Below are 20,914 nucleotides of genomic sequence, written 5' to 3'. Positions count from 1 at the left end.
CTGTATTTTTGATGCTGTGCTGGATTTTGTTTTTGCTGGCTTAGATGCTTTGGACATTTTGCCACTGCTGATAAGTGTCATAGTACAAGTGCTCCCTGTGTAAAATTGGTATTACAATTGGCTCTCATTGATTGGCATATTAATTTACTGGTATGGCCCTAGTAAAGTGCACTGGGTGTGTCAGGGCCTGTAAATTAAATGCCACTAGTGGGCCTGCAGTACTGATTGTGCCACCCACATTAGTGGCCCAGACGTGGGTCTTGTGCTCACTAAGCCACTGGAGTCAAGCTATCCTGGCTGAAGACGGCTGATAGCCAAAAACCGGTCCTGGGATGCTTGATTCCGGTCCAGGGAAAACATGGCTTGGCAGTTCGGGCTGGACTGTTCCCATGAGGCACGGGGTCAAGACTGATTAGCATATGGCCATGTCTGAACTGGGATGGCTTGGTGAACAAAATAACGATGGGTTAAACCCAGATCTGTGACTGGGGGTGAATGTTTTGCCATTGTGCAACATTCCGTCCATCATCTTGTGTGTTTTGCTGTTCACCCACTTGAGTAGCCCTGAAAAGGTATCTCAGACCTGCCTCTCCAGGGCCTGCACGCAGTTTTAAACTACCATGTCGACCTGGCAAGTGCACCCACTTGTCAGGCCCCAACCTTCCCTTTTCTTACATGTAAGTCAACCCTATGGTAGGCCCAAGGTACCCCCCTGGGCAGGGTGCAGTATATGTGAAAGGTAAGACATGAACTGGTGTGTATGGCATGTCCTGATAGTGAAATACTGCCACTTTCGATTTTCACTATTGAAAGGGTATCTGCCCCATAGGATAGAATGGGAAACTTTGTAACATCTTACAAGTATAACTTCCCATTGGGACAAGATAGAGAAACAAAGTTTAGGCTCCCTGAACTCAGAATTTAATTACAAATCTTTTAGTAAAGATGGTTTTTAAATTGTGTGTTAGTAAATGCCACATTTAGAAAGTATGCATTTTCTTTCACCATTCAGTGTGCCTCTGCCTGTTTGTGTATTGGCTGCCTGGTTTTGGAGTGACAAGGGTTGGGATGTACAGTCACTACAGACAGCCACTGGGGGGTTTGAGGTGCGTCTGGTCCTTCCTGGATGACTCAGAGCTGAGCTGTATGGGGCTTGGCTGCATTTAGAGTAGTGGAAAGAGATTTCCTTGTACCTGAATAGGGCCTGTTCCCTTGCACAATGCTGTCTCCACCCCCTGTGGGCATACTGCACTGGTTTGGACTAGGCTCAGAGACCCTTGCACAGAGAGAGCAAAGGCAAAATGGGGTATAAGTAGTAGACCATAAACCCCAGAACTTTAGAACACTTCTGGACTCAAGAGGAACCAAGGAGAAGAGCTGAAGACATGTGAGGAGTACTGCCCCTTTGCTGGTGCTGTGTGGGGTTGGCCTGCAGTTGCTGTTTCTGCCAAGGAAAGGAGACTGAAATGTTGCTTTGAACCTTCTTGAAGAAGATCCCCAGGGGCCGATGTGTACTGGCTTTGCCGGCTGAATAATTTTTTCAAACTGATTACAGCCAAACAGCAGATGCTTTTTTAAGAAACCTGATATATCTAAACGAGGAATAACTAATCGTGCGCTCCACCCCCTGAGGAAGCCCCAGGCTGATGGGCCAGTGTGAAGGAGCGAAACAAGTGTTGGCTGCAACGTGAACTTGGTTCTTTTGAATTCATGAATTTGCTTTGTCCTGAAAGACTCTGAAATTATAAAAAGTAGTCACCTGACACACTAAAATTACAGAAAAATAAATGGAATTATTTCCACACAGACTACAACTTTTTCTACTTGTCCTGGCACATCTCTGAGGCTTGCAAATTAATGGGGAAGGAGACTGTCATTGCAGAAGACAAGTAGCCTACCTCAAATACCCTCTATTATATACAGGCATACTTAAGCTCTGGATCAGTTGTCCCCTCTTCTCATTCTTATTGGATTCGACACATCACTTCTCCTGCGTGCATCGCCTCCCCAAGGACTCAGGAACTGACGCATCTCTCTGTTTCTCGACACTTCCCATCTCTGCAGCTGTTTGACCTTGTGAATTTTGACTCATCTACAGGTACTTTGTATAGAATAACACATCCATACTTTTCTATGGACCCAGTTACTTGAGACCTCTGAAAAGTCATATTCGTATTACATGTATGTTGGATTTTTGTTGTTTTGGTCTTGTTGAGTTTAGACAAAGATACTTTATTTTTCTAAACTGGTGTGGTGTCCATTTGTGGTGTGATCACTGTATTACTGTGTGTTTTGAGTACAAATACTTTACACATTGCCTTTGGGATAAGTCTGTCTGCTCGTGCTAAGCTACCCGGGGGTGAGCAGGGGTTATCTAAAATTTGTATCCCCTTTATCCTGACTAGAAGCAAGGGTCCCTATTTGGACAAAGGTACCTACCTCTGTCAACTAGAGACCCCCATTTCTAACAGATTGCATTCCTTGCTCTGTGGCAAAGTCATCTCTTGCTGGCAGCAAAGTGGAAGGGCCTACAAAATTCAAGTGCTTCACCATCAAAATACGCTAGAAAATGATAATTTATTCATTTTTTTCCCTAGTTTATTTCCCATTATTCATGTTGTATTTTTATTTCGTGTTTTCTGAAAACAAAGTAGAAACAAAATATTTTACAATATTCTGTCTATTTTGCATGAGTGAAAACAGGTTTGAGTGAATAAAAGGTATGGACAGGAAAAGGGCTGGGTGATTTAAGGAGGGAGAGAGTGATTGGTACATTATGTGAAATATAGAATGTGAGTACTAGTGAGTGAGTGTGACATTGGGTGAGTGCCAAAATGCAAACCTCAGTAAGACAGTGTGCAATAGGTATTGGCCAGGTGTGGGGTCATGCGCAGCGAATATTTGCTACAGGGTCTGGTAACTAGAAAGGCCCTGCACTCAAACCATGGTGGCTAGAGAACCCACTCTGCAGGACCTTGAGTCATGACCAGAGGGGATTAGCAGAAGGGCAAACCTGTGCCCAATCCTCTGAGTGTGGCCAACCCCACCTCTTGTTAGCCTTTGGCAGCACATAGGGGGGTAGGCCCTAAGTCCTGGTCTCAAGCTCGCTCCAATGCTCATGGCTTCAGTTGTTCACAGCAGGATTTGACTGAGAGATTGGCTTCTAGCCAGGACGACACACCAACCTGCCACAGGTGGTCAACACCTGCTGCTTGCGGCCTCCAGCCTTCCACAGCAGAGGTTGGCAGCAGGACCTGGCTGCTGCTGAGGCCCTTTGCCAAACGTGGTTTTTGGCCATGCACTGTAGAGATTGGCACAGGCAGACCTGTGCCAATCTCCATGAGAGGCCACCATGAAGTGCACACTGCCTTCAGTTGTGCTCAAGACTGCAGCTGACTTCTGTAACACATTGAGCGAAATCATGCAGGAATGTTGCCTATACCCCTGATGGACCGCATTTATTTTGTGTACTCCACGTTTTGGAAAGAAATTACCACATTGTGTTAGGGTTTTCATTCAATGAAGCCATCTCCAATCCCTGAGCTTATCTGACTTTCGCAGATCCCTTATCGTCCTCCACCCGGGTAGAGACGCCTCAGCGAATCATGCCACTCTCTGGGCTGTCTACACTCCCACTTGTCCTGAAGAAGACCCACCATGACGTTTCAATAATGCTCTGTCAGGGTAGAAACTTCGAAAAATACAGATGTTTCAGATCAATGAAATCTCTGGCTGCCAAATCAATAAGCTAAACCCGCTGTTCACCAGAGCTATTGTCTACTTTCATTCCGATCGCATTCTATTTCCCTGTGTACATAATTGTACATATTGTTACTGTGTATATATTCACTGCACCCTTATCACCGAGCACCTAATGTCACCTTATCATGTATCACTTTATCAGTATTTCTTGTTTTGACAGCCCTCTGATTTTCTGTATATATTGAATTTATGCATTTAATTGATATAAAAGAAGAGCCTTTTGCAAGCATTTACTATTAGGTGTTTTGCTTTAATCTGTGTCTTTAAGTCACTTGATATGCATTCCAACGTTTTTGCAATACGTTTTATGAACTAACCCAGGTTAATGCTATACGTGTTATACTCAGTCAATAGGTATTAAGCAACTCTCTCTGTCCTTTTCAAAGTAATTGGGTTCTCCCCGACAGAACCATTGTAGCTTATTATATACATACCCAGGTTCCTAGGGACAAAGGGTTGCCCCATTGTTACTATACTTCAGTTGTGCTCAGGCAAGGGTGTTCCTGGGCCTGGCCTCCAGTCAGGCTCTCAACCCAAAGCCTCCACAGGTGACCGACTCCCATTGCATGAGCTTTCACAGTGCAAGGTGAAGTTTAGCCACAGGTCCTGACCTCCTTCCTGGGGATGTATGACATTACAACGCATGCTTTTACCACGCATGCCTTTACAACGCAGTTTTTACAACGTGTGCCTTTACAACGCATAGCGCTTAGGGGTGCTGGATAGTGAATAGTTTAATTTATTATTCCAACTCCAGTCCCCGTGGATAGTAGGGAAGGTGTTTGATAGTAAATTAAATCTATTCCCTATCCTAGAGCACCCACCAGCGCTATGAGTTGTAATGACATGCGTTGTAATAGTTGCGTCGTAAAGGCACTGCGTGGTAAAAGTTGCGTTGTAAAGGATGTTTCCCCCTTCCTGGCCCGGTGCCCAAATGTCAAAGGGTGGCAAACCTCCGATCTATTCCCTATCCTAGAGCGCCCCCCAGCGCTATGAGTTGTAATGACATGCGTTGTAATAGTTGCGTCGTAAAGGCACTGTGTGGTAAAAGTTGCGTTGTAAAGGATGTTTCCCCCTTCCTGGCCCGGTGCCCAAAAGTCAAAGGGTGGCAAACCTCCGATGCACACAGGCTTTGATAGTGTGCTGCAGGTTTTGGGGGAAGAGCTTGGTCTTTGGCCAGGCCTATCACCCAAATCACCGCAGGTGACCACCTCCCAAAGGGTGTAGCCTAATCTCTGTCTATGAGCTGCGCCCAACCCTCTGTGGGCAGCTGACCCACTTTTGCACATGCCTGGAGGTTGGTTATAGGGCCACAGGCCGGTGGGTTGGCCTCTGGTCTGGTTCATCACCAAACCCACTGTGGGCTGCAAACCCCAGCTATGCATAGTGGTGATCCTATAGTGCTTGGACGTTGGCCACATCCTGTTTTGTTTTTTTTCCAATTATTTTTGATTTGTTGATCATATTTTTATACACCACATCCCGGGCAATTGTCATGCCTGGGTACTGTGACCTCAGGGCAAGTATCTCTGAACCATGATGATTTCCCTTCCTGGGGTTTGTGGTTCTGAATCTATGACAGCAAACCCCCATTGGTGATACATCGATTGCCAAGGGTTGTCCTGGATTTGCGATACATGGACATGAAGTTTGCTATGCTTGTGGATTTTTTTAGAGACTTGCGGAACCCTAACAAATACAACGATGCCAGATGTCAACAGTACCTGTTTTGGTGCCATGGACCCCAGCCCACATTTTAAATATCTGAGTCCTGCAAATCCCCAAAAGGATCAGCGGACCCTACAACTCTTAATTTTTTTTTTAACTCAAGTGGCCCATTCAGGGTCCCCGAATATGGCCGATGGGAAAGTTTGTTCTAACCGTGCCCTATTATATGGAGTTTTTACTTTTTTCCGGATGCAAGGAGTGGACCTCGGATAATGAAACGGCAGAATCCAGACAAATTCTTCTCTTGCGTTCAGCCAATCAGATCAGTCAGATCCACAGTTTCAATCTCGGATCTGAAAGGGGCAACAGGAGAAAAGGCTCCCTTGTCCAATAATAAATTACATTTTTGAATTTTTAGATTCACTTAGGATTACCCCGCTCAGCAAGTTTTAACAATATTTATATCTCAAAAACTACTGAACAGATTTATACCAAAGTAACAAAGGCGCATTTCATATCAAATTTGGTACAAATCCATTCAGTCATTTTAGCTGTAGTCACGAGCAAATTCTAATGACAGCTAAAATGAGAACACATATATTTTCCACCTTCTAAGTGTTGACCCTTGGACAGATTTGCACAAAATTGGCATGCCAGACCCTAAATGACTATGTCCATGGGCTCAAAGCTATAAGCACATATAAAATGTTTTCAATGGAAAATGCATCTGAACCATAACTATACAGGAGTGACTGCCACTGTGTAATATGCAGCCATGTATAATACAATAATGCAACAATATAAAGAAATATCCTCATTTTCAGCTCCCAACGCTGTAAATCTACACAAATATTGTTCTGGCAATTACTGAACGACGGCATGGAAAATAACTCAAAATAATTTCTATTTTCTGTATTGTGCAGTTTTTTAGTAAGAAGCGCAGGTGTTAAAACACGATGTTTACTGTGTGCATGTATGTGCACAAATCAGTAAAAACCAGGAAACAGAAGCCTAAATCATAAAGAACGATGTTAATCATTGTTTCCGATTTAGTTTTCAAATGGGTACAGATAGTCAGCAATCTAAAGCATTTCCAATGTGTTTCATTCATATATTAATATTTAGGGAGGAATTCTTCTTGATCATCTCCTACACTAATTGTAATGTGACGAGGTGTTTCTGTATTGGTGATGTAGGTACATTTCTGTGGAAACTTCCCCTCTTTCTGCACCTATAGAGATGGTCTGATAGGGTGCACAGACATAATATCGACTCCAAAATATTGTTTGGACAGAATATCGAGTTTGAAATATCGTTTGGACAAAATATCGACAGGACAGAATATAGACAGCCAAAATATCGTTTTTAAGGTAAGTGAAGTAATATCGACTGTAAATAATATAGAAAGGGAAAATATCCATGTATATAATCTAGATAGTAAAAAATATCGTTTTTTTAAATAATATTTAATTATTTATAGTGTTTTTTCATGTTATAATATGTGTGAAAAGTGTCATTTTATGTTATAATTATTTTTAATTAATGTTTTTTTTTAATTATTGTGTACATTTTATTCTGTAGCGGGTTGTGGGTTTATAGGGGAATAGGGTGGGAAGTAATTTAATTATAATTAATTAAATATGTAAATTTATTAATTGGTAGTAATATTTAATTAATTGGTAATTAAATAATATTTGTTAATTATTTAAAATTTAATTGGTAATTAATTTAATTTAGTTGATTAATTGCTAATTATGTAAATTTAAATAATTTATTTCCTGTAGCGGGTTGTGGGTTTATAGGGGAATAGGGTGGGAAGTAATTTAATTATAATTAATTAAATATGTAAATTTAATAATTGGTAGTAATATTTAATTAATTGTTAATTAAAAAATATTTGTTAATTAATTAAAATGTAATTGGTAATTAATTTAATTTAATTAATTAATTGCTAATTATGTTAAATTAAATTATTTATTTCCTGTAGCGGGTTGTGGGTTTATAGGAGAATAGAGTGGGAAGTAATTTAATAATAATTAATGACATTTTTTGTAATTTTTGGGTAAAGGGGTATTTTTAGGGTTCAGGGTGAGTTTTTAGTTTTTGGGTAAAGGGGTATTTTTAGGGTTCAGGGTCAGTTTTGGGTTTTTGGGGTACAGGGGTACAGTGTAAAAATAAAGTAACATTAAATTAACATTAAATTAATTTAATGAAATTAAATTAAATTAAATTATATTAAATTAATTTTTACTCTTTTGTATTTGTACGTTAATAGTATTGGCTATTATTTAATAAAATGTTGTTACTATATATATATATGTTTTAAGAAATATGAATACAAAAATATATTTTTTTTACTTTCATTAATTATTTAATTATTAAAAGTTATTTTAAGTATTGTTAAGTATATTTTAGTAATTAATTTTTATATTAATGTAATTAAACATTGTTTTTAATAAAGTCGATATTTTTTACAACTATATTTTTGTAAACGATATTTAAAACTCAATATTTTTGTACTTACCTGTTTGTACATAGAAAGTCGATATTTTGACAGTCTATATTTTGTCAACGATATTCTTGAAGGTCGATATTTTGTCACTCGATATTATTTCAGTGATCCGTCTGATAGATGAGATAGACGAGGTTAAGACATGACTCCATGCCATTAAGGATACCATACTCTAGTCCTGGATGTCCTTTTAGATAACGACTTAATCTGGTGCTTTGTTCTGATTGGCTTCATTGGTGGGAATCAAGACTACAACTACCTCAATGTATTAGGCTGTTAAATAAAAGCCCATGCTTTAAGTATCACATCCTGATGGGGAGTCATCTAGTAACCGTACAAGAGTAGTGATCTGTATACAAGGTATTTGGTGCTGTGAAAGCCGACCCATTAGAAGTTATTTCTCTATGGAACCATTCAGATCCCCCTTGAAGCTTCCCACTATTATAAACATTCAATGAAGGCAGATAGTAATGTTTTTTTCCATCAAATAAAAAGGTTAATTGTGAAAAAGCCCATATATACGCCTCAAAAACTGTTAGTTTCCCTGTTCAGTGGGACAAGCTGGAAAGAACACTGGGGCATATTACCAACAACTAGCGATATTTATCGCTAAATAGGCTTAGCGAGTATTTTTTTAACGCCAAGCATTGCCGGATATTATCGCAGAGATAACGTGCTTTTAGCAACGTTTATCTCTAAAGCGATAAAATATACGGCGTTAGCGGCGAAATGCGTGAATATCGCTGGTAATACAGCGATATTCACGCATTATCGCTAACAGGGACTTAGCCATAATATCCAACTCCCATTGGATATAATGGCTAAGAACTGGTCTGAGCAGGCATTTGTTTTTGGAGATATTCGCGCTTAGCGCAAATATTTCCATTGCTACGCCTGCCTTGCTAATAGGCGATAGCGACGCTATCGACTGCTTTCAGTCGCTAACAGGTTGGGTACGCCCACTTTGCATGTCATTAGTGATAAATATCGCTGACATGCAAAGCGGGCCCCAAACCGGTCGCTATCGCCTACAAGCTGTCGCTAACTGTTGTTAGCGACAGCTTGCTAATAGGGCAATAGAATTATCACCGCTTAGCGGCCGAATACGGCCGCTAAAGCGGCGATAATCACATATCGCCCGCCTTGGTAATATGCCCCACAGAATCCAGCATGATATATGGTTCTTGGCTACTTTGGGAGAATACCATCTAGAAGGACAAGTTACTTAACGTTTGTAACTCTCTTTCTGGTGAATACTGTATCTAACCACAGGTTCCTCCCTTGTGAGTTCTTCCAGTTTGCAGACTCTATCAAGAAAGCTGATGCTTACAGACAGCTTTTGCCATTGACCTCCATTGCGACTTTGTCTCCCTCCCTGAAGACATATCAATACAGAGATGAAAAAGGTGCCTCCCTTGTGCATTGACATCAGTTTAATCTTTAGTCAATTCTGCACCCAGGAATGCGGACCTCGGCTAACTGAAATGACTTTTACTGGCAGTGTGTGGAAGCTAATGCAGGGCCTTATTATTACCTGCACATCACCTCCATAGAACAGGGAGGTGGGTGCGCAGTGAGGAGTCTGTGGATAGATAAAGTATCCAAGAGAAAGAGAGTATCTGAAGATCAGTAACTTACTATTTAAATGGATTTTTCTAGTAGAGGATTCATCACCTTAGGCCTCATTCACAAAGAGCCTCCGCACTTGGGGTGGAGGCTCCGCAGTTGTAGCAAGATGTCCACACTCATGGCAAGATCGATGTACTGCAGTTTCCCATTGTGGAGATCCTGCCCCAAGTGTGGAGATCCCCCCATGACTGCGGAGCTTCCGCCACGAGTGCAGAGACTCTTTCTGAATCAGGGCCCATGTAAAATGATACTAGTGCCATGCCTCTTCCAAAGCAGTGGGTCTGGGGAGTTGGTGTCACACAACGAAGTTGTGAAGAATTTAGTGGGCATATTAACCCGCTCTCCAGACTTGCAAATCAGTGCTGAAGTGCCAAGTGGAAGTGCAGGCAGATGCCCATGTGGCTGCCTGGCAGATGTCCAAAACTAGAACTCCGCAAGCTAAGGTAGTTGCTGCAGCTTTTGCTCTGGAGGAAATAGCTCTAATGTCCAAACCATTATGTAGTGAGGCAGTTCATTCCATACGGTGGACTAACTAGTCTACAATGCTTACGTTAATTGCATGGTGATGAACATCACAAAGGCATGATGGTCTCATCCAAACTCTGCACCCAGCTCAAGAGATATGAAGTTCTGCATGTTTGTGTCAACCCCCTAAAAAACACATCCATCGATGTGAAACATGCTCATCTTGTGCTAGTTCCCAGCATCTATTTAGCCCTAGATGTACATGCTCTGTATTCCCATATCAATTGGCTGAGCATGCCTAGTGTTTGAGGGGACAATCTCCATATCCGTGTATCAAAACCAAGCATATCACCCTTGACATGTTCCATGATACTCTAGTGATATAAAGTTAAGCAACATATGCCAGTTTAGGAGGAATAGATCTTCTTTGGTATTCAATATGGCCTTCATTTAATGAATAGTGGCTTATTTCTTAAGGTTTGCAACATGCTTACATGCATTAAGACGGTAAGCCGGCATACAGGCTTAAAGTCTATCCTCATCGTCAATGTTGTAATGCATGTATCCTACTTGTCCTTTGGTTCTTCACTGCCTGGGCCAACAGTTACTTGTGAAACCTAGGAGGAGGGGTAATACACACATGACAAAAGGTACACACACAACGTGCACAACCTCACTCAGGCCAGGAATGGAGACAAGCTGGATACCACAATTACCTCACACGACGGTATGCAGTGTAGAACTTCTGGATCAGGATGCCATCTGAGCATGCCGGTGCATACAATATTCTGCAAAAAAGGCAAAGAAGAACACATGAAATGGCATTAGTTGGTGAACTATCTTCCAAAAGAGTTTTGAAGACTTAGAGAGTCATTTAACCCTTGGATGGAGGCTCACAAGCTGACCATCCTGCCCACCAGGTCAGCAGAGGTCACATCCTTTACTCCCCTGGCAGACAACTGCCTGCCTGATTATGGATCCTCGCCTTCTTGCTGGATCTCTAAGCCTACATTGAGGTCTAGAGAGAGCTAATAAATTTAGTTTCATTGATAGATTATTTTTTGCAGAAACCTTGCACTGTGGTACTTGCAGCAGAACATGCTGAATACTGTTAAAAAGGTAGTTACACAGGAATACTAATTAATATAAAAAATGGGATGATGTTCTGCCACAATATCGAAGATAGAATATCAACCTGTAACAATATTGAGTTCTGACCATTGTGAAAGTAAATATATATAGGAAAGTATAGATTTACTATTCTTTATTTTTTTTTTTTTTTAAACCTTTATTGTACAGGTCTGCATATTACAACAGCTGGCCTACAACCCGGCGGGCCGGCCCCTTATTTAGAATCAATACTGTGAAGCAAATAGATTTATACTATTATGCAGCCAATATTCAAGAGGACCAGCAACAGTACAAAAGGAGCAGAAATGGACCGAAGTATACAGAAGGATTAAGGAAAGGTTCGCTTTTTAGTTATAAACACAGTCAGGAAAAGTGGAGGATAATCAGCCATATTAAAATTCTACGAAGAATGGCCTAAGCGCGTATTGCTCATAAAGACGAAAATACATCAGGATAAACAACAAAACTATGCACCCCATGGCCTAAAAGAACTACACTAAAACATAAACCCCGTCCCCCCACCCTAAACCCCTGCATTGGCTTTCACCCGTCCCCAACTAGCAGCGTGCCTGTCGCCCCAAAACAAAACAAACCAAGACATCTACGAAAAGAAACTGGAGGAGGACCCCGGATCAGACCCCCGCCCCCCCCCGTCCCCTCCCCGCCCACCCCACAATGGAGCCGCCCCAAAGCGAATAAACAAATTATCAAGCAAAAATATACACGACAAAAAAGGGGGGGGGATCATCAGTCGCCTGCTCTGCTCCCTGACACAAATGTCATATGAGGATGAAGTCCTGCACCCACCCCGGGTCAAGAACGCCATTGTCATCATACATCACTCAGCCTTGGCCCGTCTGATCAAAAGCACCAAGAGTCTCTGGCTCGGTTGTTGCATCCCCAAGTGAGGCAGAGTACCATACTTGTGTATGAAGTCCCGTCCGGAGGTCAGATAGAAACAGCAAAGAATAATGGGCCCCTTGTGTTTCACCGTCACACTTCTCCACCAAGTTGTCGTGACATCGCCGTTGTGTGAAGAGCGCAGAGTCCTGGAGAGAAAAAAGTACATCACTTTTACGTGTCCGCCTGAACCACTCGACATCCACATTCTCCCGGACCTCTTGTTCCACGGGACTCCCGACATCTGTTAGTGAAGCTGAATTGGGGTCAGGGACTTTCATTGCGCCTCTCAATGCAAAAGGGTCCGCCCTCGTCAGCCCGAGCTCCGGTGTAATACCCTCCAACGTAGAGTACAGTGCCATCACTCTCAGTCTCATAGAGAAATGAAGTTCCACAACAGCCGCCATCACATCTCCCAGCGTCGGTCTCAGCGCGTCTCTTCCAGTATTGATTGGTCCCACGGCCACCGGGAATCCTTCGGGCAGGGTAGTGAAAATCGGCGTGTTAGGTAGGGCCCCTGCTGTGTAATTATCGGGACGCGGTCGGGTGCCACTCGTAGGGACCGCAAGCGCCATATCGCGTTCTGCGAATGTTCTTATCAGCCCGAGCCCAGAGGCGAGATCCCCGCAGCAACGCTACTCAATGGCCAGCAAACGAGTTCCCATACACTAGCTCAAAATGGGAAAGATCCAGCTCAGCGCTATATCTTCCACCGTCAGGATAATCTGCAGGAGCCATTCAGGACATCGTGAGTAAACCCGCTGCACTCCGCCGCCGCTGCTGTCTGAATGAGAGGCTCACCATAGGAATCAGCAAACACAGCATACTTCCGGTCCGGCCGGCCATTCCTGATGTTGCAAGGCCGGTGTTGTTCAACTCGCCCCCGGGCTCTTTAATACTCAAATCCCCGGCATCAAGTCAGTCACAGGCCACAATCTTGACTTCGACATTGCTTTGTCCACAAAACAGATAGAGCACTCGGGGAAACACGGTCGTGCATCGCTCAAGCTCATCCACACGGGGGAACAGGACAGGCTCAGGATAAATAGCAGGATCTTGCGGGAGGAGAAGGAGGCCGACGGAGCCGGGAGCCTAGGCGGCCATCTTGGTCGCCGGCTTGGCTCCTCCCCCAGATTTACTATTCTTAACTAGACATCTATGTTCCTTGACGAAATATATATCATCAAGGTGTGCAGTATAGTGTTACGAACAGAACATCTACACTTATCGATATCTACTTAGAAATGACAATATTGCGGTACTCATTGCTGTAGGTTGATAATTTGTCATTTAGTCTAGTGACGTACAACCACGTTGGAGAACATCTTCCTTGGAATAATCAGCCTAGGGTACTCAAGGAAGGCCTCTCATTCTTGAATAGTCACAAAAACAACGCACCCTTCGGTACTCACAGCAAAACATATGCCCTAAAGAAACATAAAGATCCAACTCTTAAATCATCAAAACTAAAACCACTAGTGAACAAAAAGGTAGAGAGCGAGAAGAGTACGTTTCCTCCAAGTCTTTCTTTTTAACACCGAAGCAACAGTACTTTGAGGTAGGGCATTACTACCAACCAACATAGCAAGCAACCCCACAAGTATATTTCTTTGTTTTTGCACCCCCATAAGTGCCAGGGGGTCATGGTGTCCCTATCCTGTTCCATGATATTTTTTTCAAACTACTCAGCACATGGTGATCGAGTGCCTGAATATCCCATTAGCATTTTTCTTTAAGCTCCAACCAGCCAATCAGATTGTTTGGTCCTGCATGACCGAAAAGGTTGATGGGAGAAGACACTCTTAAAACCGTTATATTTGAAATTTCTAGTACTGTGGCAGTACCAAGGGACTCCCATGGGACTGCATTCTATTCTGCAGGACACATAGAAAGAGGAAATAGCCTCTCAGGACTGTGTTTGTGCAGGAAGGTACCCCTTCCTCACAAAAACAACCCAGCATGCAACGCAGGCACCCTTGTACCGTGGGCAACTGCAACTGCCTCTGTCTGTCTTTCTCTCTTTTTCTTTCTCTCCATACATACATATAAATATATATATTCTAAAATTCCTCCGTTCCTCTGCTCCTGTCTGATTCAGCGAAGGATCACAGCACCACGCTTAAAAGGTACGCAAAACGTGTTCTTTTATTTTCTGTTAAACCATAGTGCAAATTACAAAACGGTAGTGGACGGTCTACGCGTTTCGGCTCCGAGCCTTCTACTGGACCATACATGCACACACACACACACGTACACACACGCACACACATTACTGTCAGTTGTCGCCAGGTGGCAACAAGGAAGAATTGCACTCCTGGGTGGATTTAAATCTGCTCAGTTTATTAAAAGCAAAGAGAGTACAACACCTGATGAGTTTCGGTCCACTTGAACCTTGATCACAGGATAAGAGTGCTTAGTCCTTTACCACTGTTTATGTTCCTCATGGTTTTCTCGTCAGTTCTGCCTTCTTTCCCATTTGCTTCTGGGAAATGGCGTTTATTTTGTTTCAATATGGAATTTCTATAAAGTGCCTGTTGTGCTTAGTGCAAAATGCTTAAAAAGGGCCAAATAAATAAAGTACAACTGCTTAAAAAGGGCTGAATAAATAACTTACAAGTGCTTTGGCAATCTTGTGTTCACCTTTGTTTCGAGAAGTTCAACTTATTCTTTTAACATACAAGGAGCAGTTGTGTTTTCATTTTTCACAGTATTTGAAACATGTGCATATGATTAGAGTCTGTGCCCGAATTATCTGGTATGCAAATTTTTTGTGGCAACCCTTTGATTTAATAGCATTTTATTGCTGTTGTTATTGTTTTTCCATTGCTTTGTTCTATTTGTTTACATTGGAGTGCATGTGCTAAACTTGCTGGTAATTTGGATATCATGTACTTTTATCTTTATTCTCTTTTATTCTTTTCGGATTTAAGTCATCTTAGGTTTCATGCCCTTCGGTGGGCTGATACCTCTCTTGTTTTTATTATTATTATTTTATTATTATTTGTGTATTCTAAAGCGCACAGCTACCCATAGGGTATCCCAGAACTAAACCCAGATAGAGTCAGAGTAGCCCCTAGTTCTAAAACAGCCAGGTCTTCAAATCTTTACGACATGCCATAAGAGAAGAGCAACTTCGCAGGACTATGGAAGATCATTCAATAGCTTTGGCCCAAGGTGTGAAAATGAGTACCCCCCCCCCTCCCCTTGCATGCTCTGTAAATTCTTGGTACTTTACACAGGGACTGTGTAGATGACTGAAGCATATTTGCGGGCTGTTAGGGTGCCACCAAATCCTGAATATACCACTGGGCAGATCCAAATCTAGCCATGTGCATGTAGCACAGGGTTTGAACTGCATGCGCTTATATATTGGCAACCAGTGAAGTTCACAGAGCATATGAGACACAGACGAAAAAGTAGCCTAGCTGCCGCATTTTGTACTATGTGTAAGTGCCAGATGACAGCCTTCTCAGCACCCAAATATAAGACATTCCCATAATTAACTCTGGACAGGATCAGGGCACGGGTCGCTGTTTTCTAAGCAGAGAGAGGTAGAAAGCCAGTGATCTTAACGAATCCTCGGAACTGCAAAGCATGTAGAAGTAACGTTGCCTAACTGGGGCTTCATCATAAGCGTTGCATCTTACCAGAAACCAAGCTTCTTTACCTGTGCTACGAGGCCCAGGAGGTTGCCCAAAGCTTCCGGTCAGTGCTGAAGGTCCCCATAACTAGGGATTCTTCCTCAGAACCATAACCTCTGTCTTTTCACTGTTAAATTTAAAGGAATTTGTGTTCATCCAAGTGGAGCTACTGCTTAGACCTAAATTCAGGGTGCTGGCACTGTCGCTCTGTGCAGATGGAAAAGAAAATATGATCTGGGTGTTGTCTGCATACGAGAACAGTGTCTTACTACAGTTCTCCACCAGTTCTGCAAGGGGGGCATACATAAATGTTAAAAAGCATCAGGCTCAATAAGGAGCCCTGGGGAACACCCCACCTTAAATCTGAAACTGCCAAAAAAGCCCTGAAATGAACGGTCTTCAAGAAATGAGGATAGCCATGCTAGCACCGTATTGTACAGCCCCAACGCCGTTATCCTTTCCAGGAGTATGGAACAGGACACAGTATTGAATGCCACACTGAGATCCAGTAAAATAAGTGCAGCCATCCCGCCCTCATCCAGGAGCTAAGATGTTCAGTGATCCCCAGGAGAGCAGATTCTGTACTGTGTCCAGCCTGGAAACCTGACTGCAAAGGATACAGACCATTGTGATCTTCCACGAAGGCAGCTAGCTGTAAATTGACATGGTCTAAAATGCGCCAAATAGTAGGATCAAGGCTAGGCTTTTTAAAAGGAGGCAGAACCATTCCATGTTTCTAGTCCTCCGCGATGGACCCCTCTTTCAATGAGGAGTTAAAAACCTGAACCAGATTTTGAAGAATTTCAGATTTTAAGAGGCTCAGTTTAGAAGCTTTTGGAGTTTTTGGTTTCATGATATGTTAAATTGATTGCCCTTTTAGCTTTCATTCCTGCATACCAGTGGGCTGATAAATCTCTTGTTTTTACTACTTTCCTGTTATGTTATATTCATTGCACTTTTCGATTTTTATTCTATTCGTTCCTGTCACACTGTAATCGATGAGCTTGTTATTTTATGTTGTTTTGATTGCTCGTTTCAATGGAGTTTTGTGCTCTCTGGTGGTCTGATGGCTTCCCTTATTCATTATTTGGAAAGAGATGATTTATTTCCAAATTTTTCACATGAATAGCGCTAGAGAAGTTTTCTCATTGTTCATCTATCTTGGCACACCCATTTCATGCCGTGTGGCTTCCCTCCCCAAGCTTTAATTACCTGGGGCTTAATACCCTGGGGCCAAAATCTAAGAGGAGAGGGGTGTGCAGTCCCCCTCTCTGAGCCTTAATAGGCCCGGGAACCCCTGCCCTGAGGCCAAATACATGAAAAAAGTGGAGGAGGGCCGCTAGGCCCCCTCAAGAGCCTTCTTGGGCCTCAGGGAACCCAGGGCCAAATATAATAAAAATGGGGAGGGGTCCCTCTTGTGCCTATTTTGGACCTGGGTGTTCCATTCACTGGTGCCTCCATTAATAATAGGTGGGTGACCCAATGCTCACCCAGGACACCCACCAAGCACCACATTGGGCGTTGCGGGGGAGGAACCCCTGGTCACTGCAGCACCAGCCTGCTCACGTGGTGCTGGAGCCAGCACTGTTCCCACCCGGAAGCAGTAGCTGCTTTTTGCATGCCCCCTACGAGTGGGAGAAATATGTGCTGTTTCTCTTCTTGTACCAACGCTGTTAGGGAAATAGAACACAAGTTTGCCACCAGTTGCTGGAGCATTTTTAAACCTCCTGCCGGCTGGGAGCAGACTTAGAGCCTCATTACGATGTCCGTTGAAAAGGATCCGAACGGCATTCAGTTTGTCCGAAACCGTATCGGAACCCATGTTTCCAACCGACACCGAAACATTTCCGACATTATGATGAAAGGTAACCGTTCATTCTTTCCAACTCGGTTCCGACAGGCATTCAGTCATTCGGAGCCGACTCGTACAGCTCTACGGACCGTGTTTCCGACCGATGCATTATGATGTCAGATTCAGACAGCCTTTCTTACTCAGTTTGCCCAAAACTGAACAGCTGTTAGAAGCTGACTTCAGGGACCCATAACAGGACCTCCTTCACCCGCAGACCTCCGGTTGGGGCCCATGGGGGTACCCATGGGTCTCCTCTTTCCAACCATACATGGCGTAGCAGGCATGGTTGTGGCACCATGGGGTGCCCCCCACAGGGTGCAAGGTTTTTCGCAACCACCCCTGTTTTCAATGGGAGCCTATGCTGTAGGTCGGAACACAGGCTTCCATTGAAGTCAATAGGAGTCTGACAGAACAGTGTTCGGAACCATCGTAATCGGTTGGTCGGTCCCCCCCGAGTCCGAGTCAGTCAGAAACTATTCCGGCACAGAATCGTAATGAGGCCCTTAGTGTTTTCTACAATTTGGTGGGAGAGCCAGATGGGAGGAAACATATGGTTTCTTACCCATGGTATTGTGGGTAGGGAAACAACTGTGTTCTGGAGGTGGGCATGCCAGTAAACTATCACTGAGCTGGTCCTGGGAAATAGGGTCCCTGTGGCCTTTAAAGGTTCAGGGAGGGGGAACTCAGCCCTCTTCCCTTCAAATTAATGTAATGGCCCCAGAGAATGGGGTACATAGGCCTTTTTAAGGCTCAGGAAGGTTGCCTGGCTGGCCCTCTCCTATTTTTTACATTTTGACCCCAGAGGATGGGGTCCCCAGGACCTAACTAGTCTGAGGATGGGGGCCATATGACCCATCCTCCCTTTTCTATAAAGTTCAGCCCTGGGGAATGTGGTCTCAGGGGTCTTCACAGGCTTGGGGAGGATCTTGCGTGACCTCACATCCTTTTTTACAAATTCGTCCCCAGGATATGGGGTCCCTGGGGATCCTGGGGCCACCATTGGCTTGGGGGGCCTCACACACTCTAGACTCTACCCTTAATTGAAAATACCTGGCCCCAGAGTTGGCATTCCTGGGACCCTAAATGAGCCCGGGAGGGGACCCTTCTGATGTCCCACTCTCTATATATGTATTATAAACTAGCAGGCTACCTTATTTTTGGGCGCGATCCCCCAAGACTCCAGCAGGATTTCTGCAAAAAATGCTGTTTTGTTTTTAATTTAGGCCCTAGGGGGATCGCTTTAAGACCCCCCACCCACCCTCCCACAGGGCCTAGGGGGCAGGGAATACTTACCCTACCCCCTTCTAATATACATTTTGTTAACTTACGGAATTGGGACTAAGTCCTTGAGTCCTGTAATGGCTAGATCAACATTTTTTTCATGTTGAAGGCAGCCAATCAGATAGCCCACTTCTGCACGAGTCTGACTTTCGCAGGAGTGAATTGGCTCAAGGTTAAAAAAAGCTCCCTGGGCCAATCAGAATGCTCTGTTTTTTAATTGGATTCACGGGACTCTGGGAAGAGTCCCTCAAAACTAACTGTCCAGATATGCAAATATTTTTAAACCTTAATACATCAAAAGCACCTGCATGAATATACACCAAATCATAAAAAAGCGCAATCTGTGGACCAAGATCTAGCTTCCTGCCAAATTTTGTGTCGTTTTTTCAGACGTGCTTCTTAAAGAATTCTATGGGAAATGCATGGGGATTTTGCAACCACCCCTTTTTTTCTGAGCCTCACGCTGAAAGATTTTGAACACTCACAATTTTGCTCACTGATAGTGTCACGTTGACCAGCATTGAGGGTTTGATCTCGGTTTTATAGTTCAGCATGTACTTTGGTGAATGTGTGCATGAGGGAACAATCAAGGAGCTATGGGGCATATTATCAAGAACGGCGTTAAAAATTATAGCCGGTTTAGCGGTAGAAAACTGCTGCTAAAGCGGCACTAATGTGCTTGATAATATGCCCTTGAGAATTTCAATAGAAGTCCATGTTCTGGTGTGAACATGGGCTTCTATTGGAATTCTCCAGGCATATGATCAAGGCCATTATCGCAGCTTTAGCGGCAGTTTTCTGCAATAAACTTGCAATAATTTTAACGCTGTTCTTGATAATATGCCCCATAGTTCTCCTGGTTACGTGTTATTAAATTATGTTTTGTCTGTTTTTAACTGTGTTTTCATAGGACCTCATCAATTTCACACTACTAAATTCATAAATGAATTTTTCACACTTTATAACACTTCTGACACCTCTACTTCTAACAATTGGGATGCCTTTAAGTCCTCTTTTCGAGCGTTCACTATTTCATATGTTGCGAGTAAAATGAAAACTGCTCGTAATAAATTTGCAATGTTATTACAACTATTGAAACTTTCGGAACATACATATTTTACCTCTAAATCCTCCTCAACACTTCATGAATTAATTAAGGCCAAATATGAGCTTAATAAACTAGCTACCATTAATGCTTGTAATGTTCTTCTTAAAATTAAATCTAAATATCATGGGGGTCAAAATAAAGCCGGTAAGATGTTGGCCAACTACTTAAAAATTAAATCTGAATGTAAATATATTGGACCCATTCTAAATGAATCCACTAATACCCTTGCATCATCGGATGAAGACATTGCTTTTGTATTTCATGAAAACTACCAGTCACTATATATTAATGATATGAATCCACCCCCTCAAAACTTAGATACCTTCTTTTCTGGCCTCCCCAATCCCCCTTCCTTACCTGATGAATTTGACTTATTGGAAAAAGATGTTACTTCACAGGAGATATCTGATGCTATTAAATCTTTGAAGAAGTCAAAAGCACCAGGACTCAATGGTCTTTCTATTGAATTTTATTTCGCCTTTTCCTCCATTTTCATTCCCAAACTTTTGGCACTTTTTAACTCCTTTATTTGTGAATCTAAAGCCTCTGGTTCCTTTATAGAAACCTTGATTGTTCTTATCCCTAAGCCTGATATAGACCATTCCCTATGTAAAAAGTATCGCCCTTTATCATTAATTAATTATGACTGGAAGATATTTGCTAAAATTCTTGCCTCCCGTCTTGAGAATATAATCCCTTTACTAGTTAAGATGGATCAAGCAGGCTTTATTAAAGGCAGATTGGCTGCAGATAATGCCCAAATGTTCGCTAATGTCATTTCCTTAGGTAAGACAATTAAGTCCCCTTTAGCAGCGCTGTCTCTAGATGCCGAGAAGGCTTTTGATCGAATTAATTGGCAACTCATGTTTAGAACACTTCATTGGTTTGGATTTGGCCCAACTTTTAATTCATATATTAAACTGTTATACTCTCGCCCTCGTGCTAGCATTGTTGTAAATAGTCGT

General features: G+C 42.8%; 1 protein-coding gene across 1 annotated transcript in view; it reads right to left on the bottom strand.

Moving 5' to 3' along the window:
- PAPPA2 (pappalysin 2) overlaps positions 1–20,914 on the bottom strand; it is an 888,990-nt gene that overhangs the window by 175,543 nt on the left and 692,533 nt on the right. Inside the window, exon 20 of the mRNA XM_078650337.1 lies at positions 10,753–10,824. Coding sequence (XP_078506463.1) covers positions 10,753–10,824 — 72 coding nt within the window. The remainder of the gene's footprint in view (positions 1–10,752; positions 10,825–20,914) is intronic.

The sequence above is a fragment of the Lissotriton helveticus genome, chromosome 1_1, assembly GCF_964261635.1.
Source record: "Lissotriton helveticus chromosome 1_1, aLisHel1.1, whole genome shotgun sequence".
In the NCBI taxonomy this organism is placed as follows: Eukaryota; Metazoa; Chordata; class Amphibia; order Caudata; family Salamandridae; genus Lissotriton; species Lissotriton helveticus.
Note: the sequence above shows the minus strand (reverse complement) of the source record. Positions and strands in the feature narration are given on the sequence as shown.